The following is a 23,758-nucleotide window of genomic DNA, read 5'->3' on the forward strand; positions in this document are numbered from 1 at the left end:
TCTCCACCCTTTATCTTCCTCTTCTGGGCAGGGGCTCTCTCTCACTAAGGGCTTGTCTCCACTTATCATGGATCGACGCTGTGGCGATCGATCCACAGGGGGTCGATATAGCAGGTCTAGTGAAGACCCACTAAATCAAGCGCCGCTCTCTCTCCCATTGACTCTGGTATTCCACCAGAATGAGAGGCATAAGGTAAGTCAATGGGAAAGTTTCTCCCGTCGACCCAGCGTGGTGTAGACACCGCAGTAAGTTGACCTAAGGTACATCAATTCCAGCTACATATTCACGTAGCTGGAGTTGCGTAACTTAAGTCGACTTAGCCCCGTAGTGTAGACCTGCCCTAAGTGTTGTACAGTGCTCAGCACAATGGTGCAGTGGTCCCTGCTGAGGCCGCTTGGTGCTACTGTAATGCTAATGAATAATCACTGTGAAAATAATCACTGTGACGGGGACCACAGAGTGCGTGTCTCTCTGTCTCGTGGTATCATACAGCCCAACGGACACTCCTCAGGAAGTTTTCATGCTCCTCCGTGATGGAGATTTTCTCCAATTCGTTTCCTTTGGCACTATTGCCTTTTAAGTTCCCTCTTCTGGCCTGATCCTCAGAGCCACTGAGCTCCCTTACTTCACATTATAGTCTTGATTGAATTTGAATAGCACAACTCCAATGGAGTTCAGTGGGTGCGGGATCAGGCCTTAATAGGTGTTGCAGGGGCTCAGTGCTTTTTGGGATCAGGCTCTTTATGTTCTGCATTTTCCTTAACCTGAATCCAAATCTTCCTGAAATCTGTGGGACCAGGATCTTCCCCAGTCTTAATTTTGGGACCTAGCCCATCCCTGTTACTTGGCCTCTGCTTTGGTGAAGGAACAGTTTGGCCTTCAGAACCAGGTTTCCTATTGCCATCCAGAAAGCTGTGGTATCTGCTGAGCTCGAAAGTCTTTCGGGTTGTGTAAGCTTCTTGTGCCTTGTCAAGGGAACAACAGAGGTGGGATTTCCAAAGCTCTCAGCACTGCCCTTCTCTGCTCCCATGGAAGTCAATGGACCTTTGAGACATCAGTGGGAGCAGAGCTGAGTGCATTTGAAAATCCGGCCCTACAAATGCACATGTTCTTGTACAGTGTAAAGTGACCAATCAGCAGGGCCTAATGAATTCCCTTGGTAACTACTGAGATCGTTTATTTTTCCAGATCCATCCTCTCATGGTAATAAAACTTCTCCTTGCTGCTCTACATCATGTGTGGCCTCAGGCTAGTCACTTAATCCCTCCATGATTCTGTTCCCTACCTGTGAAATGAAGACAACAATACTTCTTTTCTCCCACTCTATGTCTATTTGGATTATAAACTCTTTGGGACAGAGACTGTCTTTTAGTAAGTGCATGTACACTGCCTAACACATGCCTCTGGATGCTTTTGTCTGGGCAGTAACTTTTAAATTAAACTGGCCCATTTAACCACCCATCAATTCTTCAGCATATGTTATAAGCTATATCTGGTTGCCGGGAACTAGAAGTTTTCTGCTCCTATTTCCATTTGGTTTTTACCGACTTCTCAAATCAACTCACTCACCTGACTTCTTAAACCGCTTGAAAACCATGTTATTAAATTTACAGGGTATGGGTGGGGGAGAGGGAATCAAAAGATCAGCACTAGTCTCTCTCACTCATCATTCTTTTTTCGTATGGAAGAATCTAACAAGGCATCTGTGTTCCAAACTTTTTTGCTGGGGGGGGACAGTACCGCTTTATAGAAAGGATAGTGTCCTGACAGTGTTAAAACTCAGTTTGATTTTGACTGTATGGCATAAGACTAAATCATGCTTTAACCAGAATACAGAACCATTCTGCAGTCTTAGTCTTTGGTTTTCTATGCAATGGAAACCTATCATGGTGCCTGACCCAACTACATTATGACAATATTTGACATGCTCGCAGTGAACTGGACCATTGTTTAATTGTGTTCTCAAATCATGTCACGCCCTTGGGCTCTACTAAGATGGGTATAAAAAACATTGTTCGGTCAGTTCAAACCAAATTCTTCATGGGGCTGAGCAGCTCAGCTCCCATTGACTTTAATGGGAAATACAGGCATTCAGTACTTCTGGGGCACTTCTTCTTGTAAGATCAGATTCCTCTACTGCAAGACCAAATCTGTTTTAACAGTGCCAGTGCTACTGTCTTGGGTGGACTTCCCAATAGAAGGTGGCATTTCATAGTGTAAACAGGACCCCCTGTAAAGTTACACTATTACTTACTATATATATTGCAATATCACATTCCACTAAGCACTCTACACACATAACAAAAAGACAGTTCCTGTCCCAAACAGTTTACAGTCTAAATATAGGACGAGACACCTTGATGTTTAGCAGACAGAAGTTGCAACTAATGAGGGGTTACATTTTAAATGTTCAGAAGTTGGTTGAGATACACATCCAAAAGTTCAGGGCTATCAGTCTATTGGAGCCATGAGAACGGGCTGGAAATAATTTCAAGCCTAAAAAAAAAATTCCATGTGATTTCTGCGTGAAAGTTTAGGGAGTCAGGAGCTGATGCCAGGGAGGAGGAATCTTATCAATCCTTGTGCATGTCCATATTATTATTATTTGTAACATTGTAGAGCCAGGAGCCCCAGTCATGGGCCAGAATGCCATTGTGCTAGGCCCTGTACAAACAAAGAACAAAAAAAAGACTATCCCTGCCCCAAGGGGCTTACAATAAAAGGGTATGTCTACACTACGGAGCTACTTTGGCATAGCTATAGTGTAGCCAGTAATTATAGCCGGCATAACTCAATAGTGTAGACACAGCTTACTCCAACAGAAGGGATTTTTCTGTCAGTGTAGGAACCCCACCTCCCCAATGACGCTGGTTAGCCCTCTTCCATCCACATAGCTGCATCTACATTGGCAATTAGGTTAGCATTGCTGTTTTTTTCACACCTCTGACCAACATAGCAATGCTGATATAACTTTTCAGTTTGGACCAGACCAGTGTAAGGACAATAGACAACAAATAGATGGATACAGGAAGATGGGGGAGTTCACAAGGAAACAATGAGACAATAGCAGTCAACATAACTGGCAGTGGTCTTAACACTGTCTCTAGCTGTCAGGTAAATGTTTCGATGACTCAATAAAGCAGTGTAACTAAATATTTCCTGTCTTGAAACCTCTACGGATGCCTATCGAGAGGAGGGGAAGGAGGGGGCAGGGGAAAAGACGACAATCTTAAAATTTTTATTATAAAAGAAAAACACTTGAGAATAAAAAAAGTTTTTAAAGAAACTAAAAAGATACTACCTGCTCAAAAAAGGATACGTTACTATCCAAAATACACCATCTGCCTAAGATTGAGAGTTACAAATTGCAGAGGTTTTTCTGGTTTAGAGGCAGGTTCTGGTCTCCTGGCTGCAGCAGCACCTATCTTCATTAAATATTCAGGAACGGGTGCCAAATCTGCACTATCAAATGTACTTGTCTACTGAATATTCTCTTTGTTCTATTTCTAGCCTATAGCTTGAATTTGTCTTTTTTCTTTCCTGGCTCTTCAAAACAAAGGACTGTCATTACAAGAAAGGATGTGGGAACCCAGAATGGAATTTTATGATAGAACTATGATTTTGAGTGGCAATTTAGAAAAAAATAGGCAAGTTCAAAAGAGTCCAAAGCACTAAAATGGAAAGGATTATTATATTCTGTAAGGTTTGCATTATTAAATCAACTCAATTGAATGAATTCATAGTATTGGTTTCAAGTAACCTTGGTCAAAATGGAAAAGAATAAGAAGCAAGATAGTGAGATAACACAGCACCTGTCTCCTGGTATTCCCCCATCTGTCTGGATCCATCTGTTGTCTCTGGTTTTATATTTAGATTGCAAGCTCTTTGGTGCAGAGACTTTTTGTTCATTGTGCTACATGCTGTACAAACGCAGGAGTCGTGGTCCGTGACTAGGGCCTCTAGGCATTATGGTAATACAAATAATTAATAAATAATAATAAATAGTAATAATAATGTGTGTATATTTTGTAAGCATAATGCCACACCTTATGTGCAAAGTAGCCTGCCAGTGGACTGAGTTAGCCTTGTGTTACTGGAGTTCCAATGAAGATGAGTTTCATGCCATCTCTCAGCTACATACTTGGGGTTTCTCTGTGCTCATTCTGGCCCTACCTCAGCAAAGCACTTAAGCACATGCATAACTATAAGTCCATGAGCAGTCTCACTGATTTCTGGGAGTGTGATTGGATAACTTAGTATTGAGAGTCATTAATACATACTACATGTGGGTCTTTCTACTGTATAAAAATTATTGGCTTCCCCTTTTACAACCGAAGTCAGTATTCAGTAGAATAAGGGATGAGAACAGGAAATGGATGGCAGGTCTTAATTTATAGTTCATCTCTATTCATTCTGAATCATGGCTGATTCACAGAATACCTGCAGAGGGCACTGGCAGAGCTGAAAAACCACTAATGTAAATTGCGTAAATTGTACAAACTCTTTGTATCACTCATCTTATCTGAAGAAGAATGTCACATTTCACACAAACCAAGAAAGGAATCTGAGTGAAGCGCCATAAAAGGCACAATATCAAACAACTGCTGGGGACTAATAAAGGGTGATGAGAGAGTATGGAACTATACCAGTAATGTCTCATGGCTATACAACATATTTGTTTGTGGTAGCATGCAGGATGTGCCAGGTGCTTTACAGAGACTGAAGAAGGGACAATCCATTCCCTGGAGAGCTCACAGTATAAGGACAGACAGACCAAAAGCAGACAGAGGTGAGGAGAAGGGGGAAATAATTAGGGAATTTTATACAGTTAGATTCATTGTAGGCAGCACAGAGTGTTTCAGAGGGACTTAAAGCAGAAGTGGATTTTTAAATGAGATTTAAAATATAGTCAGGGTCAGAAATTTATGGATGATCTAAGAGTGATCACACAGTGCCTAGGGAGCTGTATCAAAATAGACACACAGGTGATTGCCTTTAAACCAATATTCAGATTGGTCTTCTCCAGTCATAAGACACTGCTGAGAGGGAGCCATTTTCTCATGACAAGGTACCTGCTCCATCTAAGTCCTGTGTACAAAGTGTCCCTATGTCATGCTACTCAAGAAAAGGGCTCCACAAGGTATGCTTCATGTTCATGTATTGGAGACTGAATGGGCATTAATTGGCTTCTAGCAGAAGCCATCCACTATTAAGTAGTGGGGAGAAAACAACCAAAAAACGAAGTATTAAAAGCCCATTCAAAAAACAATGTAATAAAAAAATATAATGTTAAATGGAAGAGCACTGATGATCAATATTTTCAAAAGTAACTAGTGATTTTGGGTGTTCGCCTTTAAAAGGACCAGATTTTCAGAAAGTGCTGAGCACAACCCTTTGGAAAATCAAGGCTCTTTAAGGTGTCTCAAGTTGGACGCTCAAAATCACTAGTCTCGCCTGAAAATCTTGACCTGTATCTACATGAAAAAATGAAAAAGGACTGTGAAATAGATAAATAAATAAAAAAAGGTGGGTGTTTGTTTCCACCACAATAGAGTATTAATTGCAGCAACAAACTGCAGTTAATTGCTTTGTGCAATGTTCGCAGCACTAGCAGGAACTCGGTCAGTAGCATGTGTGTGTCAAGCATGTGATGATCACAGTCTGAGGTAGAGAGGTTAATTATTTCTGTCTTGGTGGGTTCACACAGGAAATATAAGCTGAATAGGAGGGGAGTCTGTACAGAATAATAAGCACAGAGAGCAAAACAATTTTTGTCAAGTCCTGTTTTGCACAGAGATATGAGCACATTTACTCAACGCAGCTAGAAAACAGAGAGACACCATGGCTAAATTATCCTCAGTCCCTTTTTCTCTCTTCCTATGGCACCATTTCCCCCTCCTAACAAAAATGATGTGTACTTTTAACCCGAGTAACAGGCATATTTCCATGTCTCAGAACAGCAAGCCAGCAGTGGAAGAAAGATGAGCCATCCTCACAGGAGTTTCCGTTTGAGGAAGTAAGGAGGTCTTCAGAGAAAAACAAGGATGCCAGTCAGTTAAATTAATATTCAATAGCATCCACTTGGAGCTGACTGAAGAATATCCTTCCACCAAGTCCCCACTAAATAATATCAATGGGCTGTCCAGTGAAGGAAATAGGATCTGAGAATAAAGTAGTAAACACTAGGGCTAAAAGAGGGTCATTAATATAGGGAGGGATTTATCCACACACCCACTGTGAGGTAGGTGTCACAGGTTCAGGATAACTGAACGTGTATTCTCCCTCCATAGTCGCTCGAGGGCATCCACTTAAGGTTTCTAGCTCCCAGCCATCACCTCTCTTGGGCAGAGATCCAGGTCTCTCTTCCTGCTGACTGGGGTTTTAAGGCTGTGCAGCTGCCTGCCCTACACTGTGATATCCCCAGCAAGCCAGACTGCCTAAAGGCCGGCCCCTGTGCCTTGCTTTCTCTCCAAGGGCTATGAACAGTGTATTGCCAGCAGCTACACGTTATCACCCCGCTCTTTCTAAGCAAGCACCTTTATTCTTAAACGGAAAGCATTACAGGGAATACTTGTAAAAAACAATAAACGTTCCTATACATATTAAAATCTTACCAGAGATCACCCATCAGTCTTATGGTGCCCTTTCCAACCCTTCTCCAAGGGTCAGGGCCTTTGGAGAGAAAGTTCTGCCTGTTTGCTGGAAGAAGGCCCTTAGTCAGTTTAAATGCAGCCCTTTTAGCCAAAAGTCCTTTCTTTGTTGGGGTCTCTAGGAAATCCAGTTTGAACCAGTATATCAAGCCTCCCCTCCCCCGGGGTGGTACCTCTCTGGAGGTGTTTACAACCTGAGCGATTCACCCTAATCACTCCCCGACTTCTTTTAGTTCCTGGTGGCACTGTGGTAACCCTCTTCCCCCAGGGTTGCATAAAGTCACTGGCCCATAGTGATATATGAACCACTCATGCACTTAATACAATATGGTCCCCAAAGATATTATATTGCATGCAGTTTCAATATCTCTCACAGTAGGGAAGTACTGTTGTCCCCATTTTACAGATGGGGAACTGAGGTACAGACACTAAGAGACATGCTAAAGAGGTCACACAAGAAGTTTGTGGTGATGTAGGGAATTAAACCTGCATGTCTCAAGACCCAGGCTTGCACACTAGTCACTGGACCGCTCTGCCTCTTGTGCTCCCCCTTCCCAAGGAAGCTAATACAGTTTCCTTAGGGCAGAAATGATGATATCCAGAATTCCACGGTAGTTCTCGTAAGCAATTGGCCAGCCAAATCCTGCACAGTTCACTGGTGCAGTAGAAACAACCACCAGCAAATAATAATTTACATCAGTGTTCTCAACGTGGGCAGGAAATAATGGGACGACATTTTCCCACCCCCGATTATTTCCTGCCCAGGTTGAGAACACTGATGTAAATTATTATTTTATATATATGTATAAAATAAATAAAAAAGAGAGAGAACAAAAGTAGTTTGAATCTTCCCTATTATTTGTTGGGTGATGTATTTACTGATTTTTGAAGATGAAACATTTTTAAATGCTCTTTTAGAAACGAACCACTGTCCCCACAAACTCCAGATTTTCTCTCTCTCTCTCTCTCTCTCACACACACACACACACACCCCCACACACGCACCCCATAACGTAGGCCTGAGACCTGATCAACCCCATATTAAACCAGCCTTGGGTGAAACTTGGAGTTCACCACTAAAATTGAAAAAAGGAATGTTCTGCTACTGATAAAGCACCCTCACCTCAAAAATGTCCCTAACGAGAACTATACCCACCAAGGTTGTAAAGACGCTGGGAAATTCGGGAGGATACACAAAGAGACTCAACAAATGGTAAAATAAGCTCTGACCTGTGCTTTATGCTGACCATGTGTACACATAAAGGTCACAATTAAGTTATAATTTGGGCATGAAAAATAAAATGTACAGAACTTGGGCAGGAAGGAGGACACATAGATGCCAGTGCGTTATTAGTTAAAATTTTTGTTAACAGACTCACAGAGGTGAAACGACTGACAGAGGAGTAACATATTCAAAAGTGATCAAGTGATTTAGAACCTAAGTCCCATATTTAAAAGTGACTCAGGGTTCAAAATGCCTATGTGGCTTTGGAAAATGAGACTTAAATGCTTTTGAACATTGTGCCCCGGACACTTGGCGCAATGCTGGAGCTCTATAAACGATGAATAACTGGGCAGGAGGACAAAGCTATCTCCCTCACCCCTGGAGGCGGTCTCTTCAGGTGAAGGCTGGGACACACTGAAGGGACGGTACTGAGACACAAAGGGAAGCTTGCACTGCTACTTGCGCGGTACCTCTTTGATGCATGATCTTCCATCACGTGTCACAAGTGATGAATTCACTTATAAATAATTCGTTGCAGGAGATGATACCTCATTAAAGTCAAATCCACTAAGAGAAGATTATCAACAGTGGGTCAGGTTCACTGCCTGGATCCTTGACTTCCACAGGGAGAAGCCAGGCTGTGAGGCCCTCAAGGCCCACCCACAGTGAGGGTGCAAGCTGTGAGCAACTCCCACTCCTATCAGGGGCTGGAGCCGCCTGGCACAGCCCCAAAGTGGGAAGAGGCGGCTAGGTTTGAGGTGGGACCAGAGCACCCTGGCGATGTGCAGAATCAGCACATCCTCTGAGCAGCTTTTGTGTTTAAATTTCCCTTCCCTGGCAAAGAATGGCACTGCTGCCACCTCATTCCTACTCCTGGGAGTGAATTCCCACTCTGGAACAGCTAGGAGCAGGGGGGAATCTGAATCAAGCACAATAAACATAATGAGATAGGTGACATAGACCAAGGTCTGGAATAACACATGGCTTAGTGAACAGGGACACCAGAAAAAAGCGGAATGCAAATGACGCCACTGAGAAGTAGTATGTGGATTTTCAAACCAAAACCAGGACCAAAACCAGCAGATCTTTGTGTGACTCTGCGAATGTACGAACAGTAGGAGAAAAGCAGAGTTTGAATAAAGAAACAGAATATAGCACCTGTGCCAGATACTGAAAGACTATTCTAGCAAAATTATGAGTCCCACTCCAGCTTCCATTGAAGTTAATGGGAATCCTTCCATTGACTTTAATGGGAACTGGATGGGACCCAGGGTCAGCAGCTATGCATCCTTTGGAGTCCTACAAAGTGCAGAGTCACAGAGCATCCAGAACAGTGGGACCATCTAAATAGAATAATAGAATATCATGGTTGGAAGGGACCTCAGGAGGTCATCTAGTCCAACCCCCTGCTCAAAGCAGGACCAATCCCCAAGGTCAAGTCTGACCTTAAAAACCTCTAAGGAAGGAGATTCCACCACCTCCCTAGGTAACCCATTCCAGTGCTTCACCACCCTCCTAGTGAAAAAGTTTTTCCTAATATCCAACCTAAACCTCCCCCACTGCAATACCAACATTAAGCTCAGCATTCCTCTCAAAACAGCTCCTAGTCCTTTTCACTGGGAAGAGTCTTCCAGATACAAAACACATAAGGATCTTCCAGCATCTCCTCACCGCCTACACCCATGTCTGTCTTCCCTAAAGCTAACCATTCTCCCTGTTAGTTTAGGAAGGCCTAAGGGCTTCACATCCCCACCCAGTTGTCTGCTCCCCTGTGAATAGCTGCCCCTGCCTCTGGACTAGGATTGCCAACCCTCCGGGATTGACCTGGAGTCTCCAGGAATTAAAGATTTTAATTAAAGATTAAATTATGTTAATCGAAGAAACCTCCAGGAATACGTCCAACTAAAATTGACAACCCTACTCTGGACAGGTGACTCTTTACAATCCTTTTGAGCACTGGGAAAACAAGTCTTGTAACTTGGTTGGCACCCAGAAGTAGAATCTTCCCAGCTAATAGCTCAGACATTGTCTGTCAAGGACCCCCAACATGTTTAGTGGGAGGTTATTTGGAGCTATTATGTTGCCTTCCAAACAGCCCTGCTGCTAAACTAAACCAATGTATGCATATAGTAAACATCCCAATAATCCAATATAGCCACACATTTACTATCCCATAACCAGTTCACATACAAAATTAATAAATTATTACAGATCAGCCCCATATCCTTCACATTTCCAACCTATTGAAGTCAATGCGACTTAAGCACATGTGTATGCTGGAAAGAAGCTGTTTTGTCTTTTCCAAGCAGGTATTCCAGATTTCACGGCTTACTGTAGCAAAGCAGTCATCTGTGCTCACATACATACCTGAGCATGCTTTAATTGTTATCAGAACAAACAACTGGAAAGTTGAAAACATTTCACAAAAGGGGTAGTCAGAGAAGGGAAAGAACAAATGAAGAATATTTTTTCAAGGCAACTTTTACACTGAGAGGCTTATAGATGTCCAGTATTATGTGTCTTTCTTGACACATTGTGAAGTAGATGGGTGAAATTATGGAATGAAGATTACCAGGAAGAAATTTACATATCTGGCACACCCAGTCAAAGGTACTCACATAGAAATTTCAAGTGAATGAAACAATCAGTTTGAAGGACAACCTGGGAGAAATGAACCAGATCAGGCACGAATCAGCTCACTTGGTCCAAGATCACAATGATAAAGGCCCATGTTGTATACAAAATAAGCAGTCCAGAAGAGTTTCTTCAAAACTACCCTTGTTACTCATAAAATCTTCATGTAAAACTCACATACCACTGCACATTGAAGAATACTATCATCCACAATATTTACAGTACGCTAGCGAGTGGCAGCTTAAACTTAAGCAATGATGGATTTTAAAACGTCTTTGAAAACAAGCCAAAATATTTCTCTTACCTTCAGTGAAGCTGCCTGTAAGAGTGATTACCACAAACACTTTTCCCTCTGGCTCCAGATCAACCTGAAAAAGATTGGGGGACAGGGGGAGAAATTATGCTTCAGAATAAAGTCTTCTCTTCGCATGTTAAATTAATCCAATACTTAACAAACATTTAAAGTTGTGTAAGTTATGCTCCTTTAGACCTGATTTTCAGAAATATAGAGCACCCTCAACTCCAATTGCTCACCACCTCTGTGGGGGGGAAAAAATCAAGTTCTTAATTTTTTAACAATCCAGTGTGTTGAACAGTCTCATTCTTGCATTAAAATATGTGGGTGAAATAATCAATAGAATCTAATATTATTATAATTTGTCAGGCATGTGTAGTGGTAATAAGCCCCTAGGTTATCTGGACAGAATGGAACCTATAAGGTACATCACCGTTAGTCTGGTGAATTAAAAAAATTTGTTCATTTAGTCCCCTATTATCTCATATTGTGCTTGTTTTAGAGTCACTGGAAAAACATCAGTGCTGTGTATAACATAAGCCCCCGTCTGTGCCTGATCCACAGAAGTTAAGAGTCTCTTACCCCAGCCAGCCAGTGCATGCTGTCCTTTAACTCAAGCTATAGATGGCCACATGAAATAGTTCTGGAGGTCCCAGGTTCAATCTCTGATGATGACCAAGTTGAAGCCCATTACCTTCCAGTTGAAGGAGCCAAGGAATTTTTATTTTGAAACATTTCTTGAAAGTTCACCTGATTTATTGCAGCCTTGCAAAGAATTACTGAAGTTCAAGTCAGCCTGCCACATGGTGTCTATAAAAGCGTCTTGCTAATTTTATCCTTGCTAATTTAAAGACAAGCTTCACACCACGTGTATTGATAATCTTTGCAGAAGAAAAATTCTGAGAATAGAGCTCCCAGGAGGAATGACTAAACACGATAAATTTCCAGCTGTCTTTGTGCTGATCTTAACTTGTTTTAGATGGGAAAAAATGATTTAACAAGCCACTAAAGCCACCGTTAGATAACAAAGTTTAACACTTACGACAGACATGTTTTAAATACACCTTGCTGTGCAAACGTAGGTGGGACTGATATACTGTCTAGTAGAACAATGTGTTTTCAGGGGTTGGGTCAAGACTGTGAGACCAAATCCCACAGGATTTTAAAAGTACCCCCAAACTCACCACTTCTGCGCCAAGTAGGGTGACCAGATGTCCCGATTTTATAGAGACAGTCCCGATATTTGGGGCTTTTTCTCATATAGGCTCCTACTACTCCCTACCCCCGTCCTGATTTTTCACACTTGCTGTCTGGTCACCCTAGCTCCAAGTGCCAAATGCATATTTTCCAACTTTGCTTTCCTTCATTAACATAAACAAAATGTACACCAGCCAATAAAGAAATTCTGCACAAAATCTTCCCCCTGGAGAAAGGAAGGAAGGAAGGAAGGAAGACAGAAAGAGAACCAAGATGTGACACATCACTTGAGGCATGCTTGGAAAGTGCTCAGATACCATAGTGATGGTCATGCTGTAATAGCCTGAATAGAAGACAGAATCATAGAATATCAGGGTTGGAAGGGACCTTAGGAGGTCATCTAGTCCAACCCCCTGCTCAAACCAGGACCAATTCCCAACTAAATCATCCCAGCCAGGGCTTTGTCAAGCCTGACCTTAAAAACCTCTAAGGAAGGAGATTCCACCACCTCCCTAGGTAACCCATTCCAGTGCTTCACCACCCTCCTAGTGAAAAAGTTTTTCCTAATATCCAACCTAGATCTCCATCACTGCAACTTGAGACCATTACTCCTTGTTCTGTCAATAGTATGGTTGTTCTCAAACTGGGGTCTGAGGACCATTGGTGGGTGGTCTGGAGGACAATTGCTAGTGGTTCACAGAACTCTGGATGATTGTGTGGTGCTAGGTATTACTACTTATTTCCCGCTGCTGAAATGCAATAAAATGCAGTTTAAAAATAGGTTCAACTTGCATTTAACAGTTGCTGTAGGCACTATATAAGTGCTGCATGATCATGAATGGTAGGAGAGGTGGTCCACACAATTGTAAATGGGAGGAGATGTGTTTGAGAAGTCAGTCTCTCTACTGAGTTGTGTTGCTAATATTAATGAGTACTGTCTGTTAGCACTATCCAAGAAATGGTGCAGCACCACTACCAGGGAGGCTAATTACAGCTGGACTAAGAAAAGCAAGGAGCAAATTATATTCTGGAAGGGACAATAAAATGCACCATTCTCACACCTCTCTCTTTTCCCCAGATCTTGGCACCAGTATAGAGAAATACTTTTAAAAAAAATTTAAATTCTCATTCAGAAGTGCGAGCAGGTGAATACGAGACACCAGAAAGGAGGAAAAGGGCAAAGTAAGGGTGAAAGAAAAGATGGGAGCTAGCATACAATGGTTATTTATACAGCCCAATAGCAGTTCATTGTGCTTTAGAGACAAGAAGAATGACAGGTACATGCCTACAAGGAATAAAAGACAAGGAAACTCATTGTTTCCTGACAATAGTTTAACCAGAGTTGCTTGGGAATTTTCTACTGAAGAGTTTTTTGGATGGAAAATGTGTCAATTATGCTGAATCCCACCCCGCCCCACACCCTCAATTGGGAAAATCTAAGCTAAATGTGTCGTTTTGAGTCGACATTAATCGATGCATCTGCCTTAGCTGCCACTGTGTCTCATATGCCTCCATTCTCTCTTATGAGATCAGCGCCCTGGCCGGACTACATCTCCCATGATGTCACGTCCCCTGTGGACCTAAATTCCAATCTGACTGGGTTTCTATGCATTCCTTCAACTGTCCTAAACTGTTCTTTTAAAATAAATAAAACTGAGTTATGGGCCTTTGGGAACAGACAGGTCAAGCTTCTGTGGATAAATTCTTTATCTTTAATATGAGCTAAGTAGGTCTTCAAATGTAAAATCAAAAATGTAAAATCTGTCACTATGCATTGTTTTTCTGCTAATTTCATTAGGTGAAGATGCCTCAGGCTTTCACTTCCACATCCAAGAAGAGGAACATTCCCTGTTTCTCTTCTTGAAATTTAATAGTAGAACACAGGACAAATGCTACAGGCCTTAGTCTTTCCGCTGGAGTAAAAGGATTTTGCAGCCATGGTCATAGAATGTCCCGGTTTCTCCCCCTCCCACCCCCAAGAGCCCGGAATGGGGCTATAATTGAGATTCTCATGGCACATCCTGGTGGGTTCTGGAAATATATAATGTTCATCCCCTTATATAGTTCTTAAATTATTTTTGCAGTAGCACCACAAGGCCCCAATCCAGAGTGCCAGGCACTGTATATCAGAGATATGCTCTAGTTCAACCCCATGCCATGGGGTTAGATGCAGGAATTGCTGGGTGAAATCTGTGGCCTGTGTTATGCAGGCGGTCGGACTAGATGATCCTAATAGTCTCTGCTGGCCTTAAAATATATGGGACTTCAGGTTTCATTAAAGAAATTGTTACAGTGAAATGATACGATTAAACACGTCAGATTGTCTATAATAGTTTGGATTTTTGACCCACAATGCTGTCTTTTAAAGGTGACCTTTGACAAGATTGTGAAGAATCCCATATAACATTCATCATTTGAACCAAATCAGAGGTACATGGAAGGAGGTGAAAACAAACTATAAACTTTAACCAGGGGAAGTAATAGAGGAAAATGAAGTGTTAACATCCATCTCCAGCCCGACACTCCCAGGAGTCTGCATGAAACCTGACATGGACAGACAAGCTGCCCTGTCATAGCAGTTCAGATCTCATGGGATACTCTTGCTTGACTCCTAGAACTGAGCTCTCTAGGATGAGGCATGCTCGGGAGAAGACTAATGCCTATGGAATCTGCTCGCTGAGGCTCCAATCCAGAAAGGCACATAATTAATTTTAAATACATGAACAGCCTCACTGAAGTCATCCCATTTAAGTCAATCGGTCTATTCACATGCTCAACTCTGTGCACAAGTAAGGCTTTCGCTACTGTCTCACATTACTTTCTCATAAACAAACTACATAACTATAGCCTAGATGAACCTACTATAAGGTGGGTGCACAACTGGTTGGAAAACTGTGTTCAAAGAGTAGTTATCCATGGTTCACAGTCAAGCTGGAACTGCATATCGAGTGGGACACCATAAAAATCTGTCCTGGGTCTGGTTCTTTTCAGTATCTTCATAAATGATTTGGATAATGGCAAAGAGAGTACACTTATACATTTTGTGGACAATACCAAGCTTGGAGGTGTAGCAAGTGCTTTGGAGGATAGGATTAGAATTCAGAATGATCTTGACAAAGTGGAAAAATAGTATGAAATAAATAGGATGGAATTCAATAAGGACAAACGACAAGTACTACACTAAGGAAAGAATAATCAATTGCACAAATTCAAAATGAGAAAGGAAGGAGTACTGCAGAAAAAGATCTGGGGATTATAGTGGATCACAAACTAAATATGAGTCAACAATGTAATACTGCTGCAAAAAAAGCGAACATTATTCTGGGATATATTAGCAGGAGTGTTATAACCCAGACATGAGAACTAATTCTTCCACTCTACACAGAACTTATAAGGCCTCCAGTTCTGGGCATCACATTTCAGGAAAGATGTGGACAAACATAAGAAAGTCCAGAAGACAGCAACAAAAATGATTAGAGGTCTAGAAAACATGACCTACTGAAGAAACTGGGTTTGTTTATTCTGGAGAAAAGACGACCGAGGGGAGGCATGATAACAGTTTTCAAGTACACATTATTATTAAGAGGAGCACAGGATAGGAAGTATTGGGCTTAAATTTCAGCAAGGGAGATTTAGGTTAGACATTAAGAAAAACTTCCTAACTGGAAAAGTAGATTAGCACTGAAACAAATTACCTAGGCAGGATGTGGAATCTCCATCATTGGAGGACTTTAAGAACAGATTAAACAAACACCTGTCAGGGATGGTCTAGATAATACTGAGTTCTGCCTCAGTGCAGGGGACTGGACTAGATGATATGTTGTGGTCCCTTCCAGTCCTACATTTCTATGATTCCATACGTAAATGCCTTCCTTGATGTAGGCCCTAGAGCTGAAATCTGGTAATTTTCAGTACATGGTAAAAGGCGTTCCCTAAGAACTGTACTAGAAAGTTTTACTACTTTAACTATATTCAGCATGGATGCAATTATAGCAGTATAAAAGTGCTTATAATGTTATCGCTTATTATTACTGGTATAACTGCACCCACCATAGGACTTATAGTGGTATAACTATATCAGTTAAAAAAAATCATACCCCTTACCAATGTAATTTTACCTATATAACTATTCTAATGTAAACCAGGCTCTCATTTAATTCATCATCATCACAGCTTGATGCAAGGCATGTACACAATATGGACAAAAGGCAATATAGAAACTGCACTTTGCCTCTCCTCCTGGAACCCACAAAGGGTTTCAATAAAACGGGGGAAGAGTTTAGGGAATATAAAATTATCACACCCTGGGAATGTAGTTAGAGAAACTTCCCTTTCTAGTGTTTCCAGTCCCTTGTCTTGAGTAAAAATGCTCACATACAAGAGACACAAATTTTAATTCATCTAAAAAAATCCCCACAACATAAGGGAAGAGCATGGTAGCGATATTTTTGAAGATGATTTTGAATCACATGTCCCCTGGCCTATAAGAGGATAAGGAAGCATTGCTCAAGAAGGATTTTCAAGGGTGCTTTACATTTATGACACCATGCTGTGATGAAGGCAGGAATTCATTGCATTCAGATTCCTGTGAGCTCCCATACAAATAAGAGTGTTGGAGGCTACACCTAGAATATTTTACAGCCTGATATTACAGATATTATGAAGGCAAGGGTAAACTGAGAGGCACAAGCAGTTTACGTAACATATTCTGAGCAGTATACAACATTCTACTGGACTTCCCCCCCCCACCCCCCATCACTTTATTTACCAGACCCAGGAACGTGCCTTTTTCATCCAACAGAAGTTCTGGTAAAATTTTGTCAGTCACTAAAGAACTATACACATACATGGTTTATGTGTATTTTTTATTATAAGACTTTTTCACGGTGTTCTATTATTAAGTAATAGGACTTAAGCACTTCAAAAGGGAGCAGCTAATATGGGGCAGTCCCTCGAGCCACGGAAGGTGTCACCACATCCAGCACATGCTTGGTTACAGAGCATACCAGGCCAGGACTATGTGCAGACAAGACTCCCATAATTTCAATACCAGTTGTAATGACTGGATCCTAAGTCTATAACTACAATACCCGCGCTGATATAAAGGCAAATGCCATCCATACACCAAGTTTGCTTCTCATGTTCTCTTTCTCTTCATCGCAAAGTTAACTGTAGCTGCTTAAATTGTATTTTTATGGAAGAGGAGGAAACAGAAGTTACAGTTTTATCACTTTAGAAATTATTAAAAGTGAGAGCAGATCAGATTAATCAGATTCTTTTGGGAAGGTGGAGTTGGTACAGATCTCTCTCCACAAGTGATTTCCAGGAAGCGCAGAGAAGCACAACAATGTAATCAGGGGGTTGGATGAAATGCATATGGAGAACCCTGTATAATTTGTCCAAGAGATGAGCAAGAGATATTTGGAGTGAGGAGCATTATTTAGGGTGAAACAAGAGGGTAAAGGTAGGAGAAGTGAAGTGACGGTCAGAGAGAGAGCATTCAGACTGAATAGCAGAGAAATTTCACTGACAGCAAGATCATTGGGCTACAGAATAGTTTCCATAGGGAAGTGGTGGGACAATGCTTGGAACATTTAAAATTAGAGTGGAAAATGGACAACAGGGAATAATCCTGCATTGGCTCAACTACAAAAATAAAGAGTCTTAATTTTCTCATTCCATTTATACTGATTTCCTATGCTCAGCTGTGTGTGCCTCACAACATTAAGTATACAATACAAACCAAACTCATAGCATGCAATATGACTGCCTGCATGATAACATCATATTATTTACTCATGTGCATAACATAATACTTGCTCACATAATACTAAATAGTAAACCCACCTGGCCACATTGTAATCTTCAATCCACTCCTTCCTCAAATTGTTGTGGGCGGGGGAGAGGGAGTTTTTTTTTTTTTTTTTTTTTTGCAGAGTGCCCAGAAAGTTAACAAACCTGGACTCTAACAGACTGGTAGGGCGGTGAATGCCCATCAGCCTATTGACTTACCGGACTTTTCCATCTCTAGTATCTATGATGGAGATTAAAAAGCCTATGCCACTTTACAAAAGGAGGACGGGATAATGCCAGGTGACCTGGCCAAATTACCCCTGTATGAAAATAGCTGCAGTACAGTACTTCGGCCCTAATTAAAAATGCACTTAAGCACCTGTTCTAACTTGGTGGAACTTAAAGTTGAACATGTGCTTGAATGCTTTGCTGAATCATAGCCTTGAAGGTACTGCGTGTGCTGCTGTTGAGAACCCTAAGGCCTGTCTTGTTTAACTATGGTGTCACCTCACTCCCATAATAGAACATACTGCTTTGATAGTAAAAGCACTATAAAAAACTAAATAGGGCTTTATACTCTATTCTGTAAGCAGAGCTACTCACACAAGGCCCAATCTTGAAAGGTGCTAAGTGCCCTTAGTTCCAAATGACTTCAGTGGGAGATAAAGATGTTCAGCACCCCACAGGATCAGGCCCCAAATTACTATTTTACACACTACCTCCAGGTGAAGTTGGAGACTGGCATCACTCAGATCCATATTAAAATCTTTATACTGAAAATCAGACAGAAGTTATTAACGCCTCTCCTCCTAAGTCTGAGTTTAGAAGTCAATGAATACAAGGAAGCAGAGAGACCGAAACGAAGGATTCTTCAGTCATAGACCTTCATGTACATAATAGAAACTAGTCAAGTGTGAATCATCAGAGGTAGAGGCTCGGAAAACAATCTCCAAGGAGGAAAACCTCTCAGGCAACACATCAACACCCACTAAACCTGAAGAGCAGGTACTGCCAGTCAGCTTCCGAGACAGAGCTTGGCATTCTTCCATGAATATTTCACCATCTCTGAGAAAAGAAGGAAGAGGAGAAAACCTAGAGGGAGGCCTTAAATGCCATTATCTGCCTGCCAGTTTCTGTCTAAATCTGAGAACAGTGTGAGTAAACCCAACCTCTAGAATACAAAGGAGAAATGTTCAATAGTTTTTACGCCAGGAATACGAATTCCTGCAGAAATGAGATTCAATGAACAGGGACAACTCCCTACCCTAGCACAGTGTTTCCCAAATGGTGGGTCTTTCCCAGGAAGGTTTTAGGCGGGTTGCAGGCCCGGTGCAAAGAGGAGACCAAGGGAAGGGACAGGAGGAGGGTTGGAGAGCAAGTTCACCCAGTACTCACTCCGCAGCAGTTGCTCCTGTCTCACGGGGCTGGGCCCAGTTCCTCACTCAGGGTGCTGCGACCTGGCGCACAGGGTCACAGCGCCATTCAGATTTGGCCTGGCTGTCCCTCCATCATGACACATCTAGATTACTCATTCTTTTTTCATCATGCATTTCATGGATTGACACAGCTGCATGCACCATGAAGCATCTGAGATTGAATTCTCTGGACTGTCACATGGCAGGCATGGCATTTCTAATGTCAAAGTACTTCAGTAAGCTGAAACTGTTTATTTGCCAGAAAAAGGGTATGTAATTAGCAGTTATGCCAACAAGCCTACAAAAATGGATTAACTTGCTGCTTTCCCCTTCCACAAATGGTAGTGTAACCCATTGGTAAGGCCTTTCTTTTTCAGTTTTTATTTGTTTTGAGCTGGGTTGTTGTTTTTTATTAATTTCTGGGGGTTTATTTAAAAGTTTTAAAAACAAGGGGGGGGGGAAATCAATAAAAAACAAAACTAAAAAGCATCAGGCAAGGGGGTGCGGCGCCTGCTACTTTATGGGGACGGGTAACTCACCATTTTGCAGGTGAAGAAGCCTTCTGCACCCTGCAGCAACTGGGCAGCCTTGGCTGCCAGGACACAGCTCCATGCCCTTCTCACTCTCCCACTGCAGAGAGGAAGCAAATGGGGCCACGCTGAAGAGCCAAGGTCAGAGGAAGAGGGAAGGCTACAGCCTGAGAGTACTGACACACGCCCCCTCTTGGACAGAGACCCCTTTGGACTCTGCTGGCTGTTCAGCACAGCCTTGTTTGCTTCTCCTGCAAAAAATTCTTGGGCCCCAAAAAAGCCAAAATGTGGTTGAAAAAAAAATTGGTAAAACCCAAATATTGGCTTTAAAAAAAAAAAAAAAAAGATGGGGAGGGAATTTTTCATGGTAAAAAAATTATTAGATGCCGATAGCAAAGGGCTTTAGCCATTGGTCAGTACATGTTACGTTCTCCCTCTGTGCCCAATCTACAGAGAATGTGTCTGTTATAGCCCCAGCTAAAAAGCCAGAACTCTTCAGCTCAGACTGTAGCTACTCATGCTTTCAGCTCTGAAGGTCCCTGGTTCAGTCCCCAGAGTGATGACAAAACTGTGGCCCTCATAAAAGGACATCATGAAATCAGGTTTCAAAAAATGTTTACCTCGTTCCGAGTTTAGTTACAGTCAAAGCTTGCCATGGATATAAAATATCTTAAAGTAACCACTTCACTGCCATCTGCATAGCATTGTCAAGTTAATGGAATCCCCCCCCCCCCATTCATATTGGTGAGAATTTAGTCTTTTTAATAACGCCTATAACCAGTTATTCCAGCCACTGTTCTAATATCTTATCTTCATTCTGATGTATGTTCCAGGATGGGTGCTTAAAGCATTATTTCTTTTTTAGTAATGTTACAAAATTGCAGGCTATAGGCCAGCTATGAATAGGATCATTAAACAATCAAACATAGCTAACCCCAATCACTAACCTGAAGTCTTTAGTCAGTTTTACTCAAGAAAAAGCTTACTGACTTCAATGGGACCTTTGTCCAAGTAAGGTTTTATGATTTCTGGTAAAATCATTCCATTCGCACGAAACACTTGTTGATAAACCTACTTGATGGGACATATAAACCAAAACTTTGAGGATGGTATTTTCAAAAGTATTGCCTTAATTCTACTCCCATTTAAATCAATGGGAGTTTCACCACTAACTTCAGTCGGAGTGGGTTAAGCCAATGCTGACTGCTTTTGCAAATCCACACCTCTAATGCACTGCAAACCCCAGAATAAAGAACCTCGTTTATAATTCCTTGTGATTGGTCTTTTATTTCTGTAGTAGAATGCCCTATTGTGGTTTAATAGAAGAATCTGGTTTAGGTACTCTGCAAATATAAACTACACAGGGAGTGTACATGAAAAAAAAATCAATATCTATTGTCCCTTTCTTTGGGGACTATTGTCCACTTATTCCTGAATTGATTAAATAAAAATGGAAAAACTAATCAAAACCCAAACTACAGTCTTACTGTAGAGCTATCGTGCGCATATATTCTTATTACCATACCATCTAAGTACCTCAAAGTCTTTCACATATTTATCCTCACAACACCCATGTTAGGTAGGGAAATGCCATTTTACAAATGGGGAACTGAGGTAGAAAGACAGGCTAAGTGACTTGCCCAAGAGCACACAGGAGTTTGTTGCATAACAGGGACTTGCACCCAGGTCTCATGAGCCCTCAGCTAGTGCCCTAGCCCCTGAACCATCTTTTGTCACCAAGGATGAGACTGTTTTGGGGAGATCACCTTTCCATATCTGGAGCATGCTATATGTGAATCACTGGGTGAAAAAAAAAAAAGGCTAAGAAGAAATGCAACAAGGGACCAGACTTTCACAAGAGCTCAGCACCCACAAACAGGGCCAAATTTTCAAAGGAGTGCAGCATGTTGGGTGCAGAGCAATTTTGAAAATCTGCCCAAAAGCATCATACTGGGAGCTGCAGGAAGAGGAGCTTTGAAAATCTGGCCCTTATTTAGGTGCATAAAGGGAAGCAGAGCTCTTTTGAAAATCTGGTCCTGGATCGCTTAGCTCTCTCATGTTAATAGTGTTTTTCTGATTTCATGGTAAGGGCATGTCGGTGAGAAGCGTTAGATGGCCACGCACGCTTGCTGCTGTCTTGTCATCAATAACCTTTTAAGCACTATGCAGGGTGGGAGTTTTACCACAGAATTCTGTGTGATTGCCTGGGCTCAGTCACGCTAGTGAGTGCGACTTCCTGCCCTATGTGGCTACTGCATTCAGGCAGCCCAGCATTACACCGCTGTGGGAAACATTTCTTATTCAACTGGGGAAAGAGCAATGTTCAGTGTTCAGCTGATAGAACATTTAGCTCTCCCTCACACTTTATATGTGACAGAAGACTGCAGACGAGCCTAACATACTATTGACTCAAATTATCCCCTGCTATGGAAAATCCCACAGGAGGGGGCTCTGAGAGAAGAGGGCTAAACATAATGGAGGCTTTAACAATCTTTGCACCTGTAACTGTGAAGACATCATCTGGTTATTCTAACATTCTGTTGCCCCTTTTTTGACCCAGGTGATTAGTCAAAGTACAGGGTTTTAGGGATAGTCCAGCTGGAAGTAGAAATTGATGGAGTCTGGCATTTTCTTTGAGGCAATCTTGTGTGTTTACAAGAATATGCTAAGTCTTGTGTCTCAATGCAGAAGGAACCAAGAATTTGCTCTTCAGCTTCTTCCAGGGTCACACTATGCTTACAGGCTTCTGCTTGCCCCTTCCTCTCACTCTGTTCTTGTCTGTTCTCAGTTTTTGTACGAGCACTCTTCCCACAAGCACTCACACATATATATACACATATGCCCCACCTAAAACAATACTCAGCCCAAAGTTCCTGGGCGGGTTCACATATCCCTTTTATCTTAACTATAAGCATAAGCCCCTATGTTAATTGAAGGGTGAGTTCACACCAGTCAATCTCAATGAGGTTTTAACTCAACCTATAACAAGGTTTCACCAAGCTCATAACAATACATTAGCCATCAATGGCTCCCAGGGGCCATTATAGCAGCCAGGTGCAGAGAGAGCCCAATCATACTCCCAAACTTCTTACACTACACTACAGCTGGAGGGTGGCATATCATGTGCTATTGTGGCTCTAAATCATTGCAGGGGAAATCTTCAGTGGACAGAATGGTTGGGATAAGGCTTCTTTGCATTACTGGTGAATCAGATCATGGGAATTTGGTAACTGTGCAGGGAAATGGAGCTAAATCTGCACACAACTTTTCACATTAGAACTCATTTTGTTATGAGAGAAAGCGCATCAAACGCCACTGTGCGTAATCCACCATTGGACATGTGGTTATCTCCTGCTCTTTTCAAATAGGGATCATGGGATCATTAAAACTTCCAAATGAGTGAAAATTGAGAAAGCCACAGGACCACGGAATTGAAGTTTTGCAAATACAGGGCTCCATTTTCAGACATTCATGCAGACTGTTACCACAAAGAAACCCCAAAACATCCCATAACTGTTGCCATGTGTATGTGATTACCCAGTTTGCATGTGCAATCACAGTAAATGTGCGTGCAAAACAACTGCACACGCCATTGAACACACACATGTCTGAAAGCAGGCCCAGAGTATTTGTTCTCATGACAGACCTTCCAGGGGCTTTGACAAAGGAAGGCTCAATTTGATTTCTCCTGCAGACAGTGGTGGTTAGTCAAGAAACTCTGCTGGCTAATTGTTTAGTAAAGGAAGGGAGACTCAACTCTTAACAAGAGAAAGACATGAATATCCAATGGCTTGTGCAGCTGTTGAAACCTCACCCCTCTTCATTAAAAAGACATACACCTGCTTGCTCGCTCTCTTTCCCCTTCCCCCCCCAAGAGGTTTGGAACGTATCTCGATTAACTCAGTATACGGTGGCAAAAAAAACAGGAAATTGCTACACTCGCTATTTCCAATAAAAAACTAAATAAATTAAAGAAATAATTAAAAGAAAATACAGACAACTGGCATGTGGGCAGACT

The 23,758-nt window shown here is 41.8% G+C and overlaps 1 protein-coding gene across 1 annotated transcript in view; it reads right to left on the reverse strand.

Moving 5' to 3' along the window:
• PRKCH (protein kinase C eta) overlaps nt 1–23,758 on the reverse strand; it is a 162,591-nt gene that overhangs the window by 115,329 nt on the left and 23,504 nt on the right. Inside the window, exon 2 of the mRNA XM_024219844.3 lies at nt 10,815–10,878. Within this exon, the coding sequence (XP_024075612.1) occupies nt 10,815–10,878 (64 nt within the window). The remainder of the gene's footprint in view (nt 1–10,814; nt 10,879–23,758) is intronic.

The sequence above is a fragment of the Terrapene carolina genome, unplaced genomic scaffold, assembly GCF_002925995.2.
Source record: "Terrapene carolina triunguis isolate 2854851 unplaced genomic scaffold, T_m_triunguis-2.0 Scaffold189, whole genome shotgun sequence".
Taxonomy (NCBI): domain Eukaryota; kingdom Metazoa; phylum Chordata; order Testudines; family Emydidae; genus Terrapene; species Terrapene triunguis.